The sequence below is a fragment of the Condylura cristata genome, unplaced genomic scaffold, assembly GCF_000260355.1.
Source record: "Condylura cristata isolate star-nosed mole 26May11 unplaced genomic scaffold, ConCri1.0 scaffold00013, whole genome shotgun sequence".
In the NCBI taxonomy this organism is placed as follows: Eukaryota; Metazoa; Chordata; class Mammalia; order Eulipotyphla; family Talpidae; genus Condylura; species Condylura cristata.
Window position 1 is genome coordinate 6541851 of NW_004567114.1, and position 2571 is coordinate 6544421.

A 2571-nucleotide genomic window follows, 5' to 3' on the forward strand; every position below is an offset into this window, starting at 1 on the left:
CCCGACATCTGACTCAGCTGCTGCTTCCTTTGCCCCGTGGCTTTGGACAAAGGCCCCCGCCGGGAGCTCTGGTCTCCTTGCCTGGGCACAGGGGCTTGTCAGCTGACAGCCCAGGACGGCTCTGGGTGGACAGTGCCCGGAGGCGAGAGGCGAGAGGGAGTGGGCAGCGCATCGGGCGTTGCTGGTGCTGTGACCGGGCGCGGAGGGGCAGGACGGTGCGGGCGCGTCCTCGCGGACGTTCAGCCACTGCGCCACTCCGCCTGGTGCCCAGCGCGACTCGGCATGGCGCCCCTTCTGTCTTGCAGGACGATGCCCTCCTCCAGCGCGTGGGGTCTCCTCCTGCTGGCAGGCCGGTGCTGCCTGGTGCCCCGCTCCCCACCGGACCCTCAGACCCCGGATCTGCCCCCCTTCTCGAACATAGCCCAGAAACTGGACAACTTCTCCTTCATCCTGTACAATGAAGTTGTCCATCGTTCCCATGGAAACATCCTCTTCTCCCCAGTGGCCATCTTCATAGCCTTGGGGATGCTTTCCCAGGACGGCTCCAATCCAGTTTCTGGAGACGCTCAACTCCACCTTCAAGGTGGACGTTCTCAAAGCCTTACAGATATACCTGGACTCCTTCAACCAGCCGGACAGCCAGCTGCAGCTGACCACTGGCACATGATGTTCATCGACAGCAGCGTGAGGCACATGCTGAACTGGTCCAAGGATGACTGGTATCCTCACCAATCCGAGGCCTTTTCCATCAATTTCCAGAACCCCGAGGAATCCAAGAAACAGATCAACAATTACTTAGAGAATGGAACCCAAGGACAAATTGTGGACTTGATCAAAGACCTTGACAAAGACACAGTTTTTATTCTGGTGAATTACATTTTCTTTAATGGTAAGGTGCTCCACCAGCCTGAGGGAACCCCCCACCTAGCCTCCAACGCTCAGCCCCAACATCCCAGGCAGCATCTCAACAGGATCACCCTGTTTCCACACACAAGCGCTAAAACACTTTCCAGGGCTCACAGGGGCAGAGAACAAGGCCAACGGTCAGTCACCACCTGCTCTGCGGGTGTTTCAGCGCCTCTGATGCCTCATGTGCATGGGAGCCCCAGGAGGGTGCAAGGCAGGTTGCCACGTCTCTCAAGACAGACAGTCAGAAAAACCATTTTTAGTAGAGTGGATAAAGGAAAGAGGGTTTACAAGAAGGGCCTGCAGACAACTCTGGTGTCGTGGCAAGAGTGACAGAAAGAATGGGGTTCAATCCTGTCTCCAGCACTCATCCCCAGAAAAACCACCAGCAAGTCACTTAGCGCACGAATTCTGCTTCCCATGTGTAGCGAGGCTGTAGAAACGCCCTCTGACCAGCTTTCTGTACTTTGAAAACAGACAGCAGAGGTGCACATAGTGGGTGCGCAGCTGAACTGGACTCACAGCTTGTCTTGCGCCCCTGACTGATGCTAGTGGGTCCCCAAGGGTGTGCTGAGATGGTTCACACAGCTCCCAGCAGCAGCCTGGGACCAGGGACGTAGCGTTGAGCAGCTGCCTCCTTGCACTGGACATCAGACTGGAGTTAGCCCAGTGGGTCTCCGAGGTGGTGTGGCCCCTCTCTGGCCTCAGTCGCCTCCTCTTACCTGATGGGAACATGGAGCAGGGGTCTCTGAGTCCCCGACTTATCCCAACGGTGCTCTTTCAGCCCGGTAGACAGGAGTTAGTTGCCTGGACATCTGCATTTCACCTGACAGTCAAGGAAAGGGTGTCAGGAACAAGAGGGGTTCCCTGAGCAATAACAACCACCAAATACCAAGAGCAGGGTGTCTCGGGAAGTCTCAGTCCACAGACAACTTGGGGACCTCCCAACTACCCCAGCTAAGTTCCGTTGCTCAGCCTCAGGTCACCCGCAAGTCAACATCAAGCGCACCCGGCATGGACCACCTCGGCCCTGTGACACGGGATCACCCAGGCGGTCAGGTGACCCTCAAGCAAGGGCCGATTGTCCTTCAGAGTTCTGATGGCCTCACGGCCTCACAGCAAAGCAGAGACCCGGGGAGAAGCAGCTCCGGGGGCTACGCTCACCCAGACCCTGTGGGGCCCACTCCGGCCCGGCTGAGCTGTTTTCTCTCTCCAGGACAATGGGAGGACCCATTCACAGCTCAGCGCTCGGTGGAAGAAGCGTTCCACGTGGATGAGGAGACCACCATCCAAGTGCCCATGATCAACCGCCTGGGCAACTTCTCGCTGCACCGGGTGGAGGAGCTGGCCAGCTGGGTGCTCTGCAACACTACGTGAGCCAGGTCATCGCCTTCCTGATCCTGCCGGACGTGGGCAAGATGCAGCACTTGGAGAAGCAGCTTACTGAGAGTCACCTCTCCACCATCCTCAATGTCACTGACACACGGTGATTCCCAGCCCGGCTGACCCAAGCGACCCCTCAGGCCTGGCGGGGTGGGGTGGCCCATGCTCCACGGCCACTGTGTGTGACCCTATGGTTGTGGCAAAGCCCAGTGTCCCACCAGGTACACCAGCCATGTCCTTGGGGACCCCTCCTGGCAAGGACACTGCCCCTCTGGTCGCCTG

The 2571-nt window shown here is 58.4% G+C and overlaps 1 protein-coding gene across 1 annotated transcript in view; it reads left to right on the forward strand.

Moving 5' to 3' along the window:
* Positions 1 to 309: 309 nt before the first annotated feature.
* Positions 310 to 2571, forward strand: part of LOC101629234 (alpha-1-antitrypsin-like) — a 4192-nt gene continuing 1930 nt past the window's right edge. The window contains 5 exon segments of the mRNA XM_012724384.1: positions 310 to 452; positions 538 to 662; positions 665 to 889; positions 2123 to 2266; positions 2269 to 2378. Coding sequence (XP_012579838.1) covers positions 310 to 452; positions 538 to 662; positions 665 to 889; positions 2123 to 2266; positions 2269 to 2378 — 747 coding nt within the window.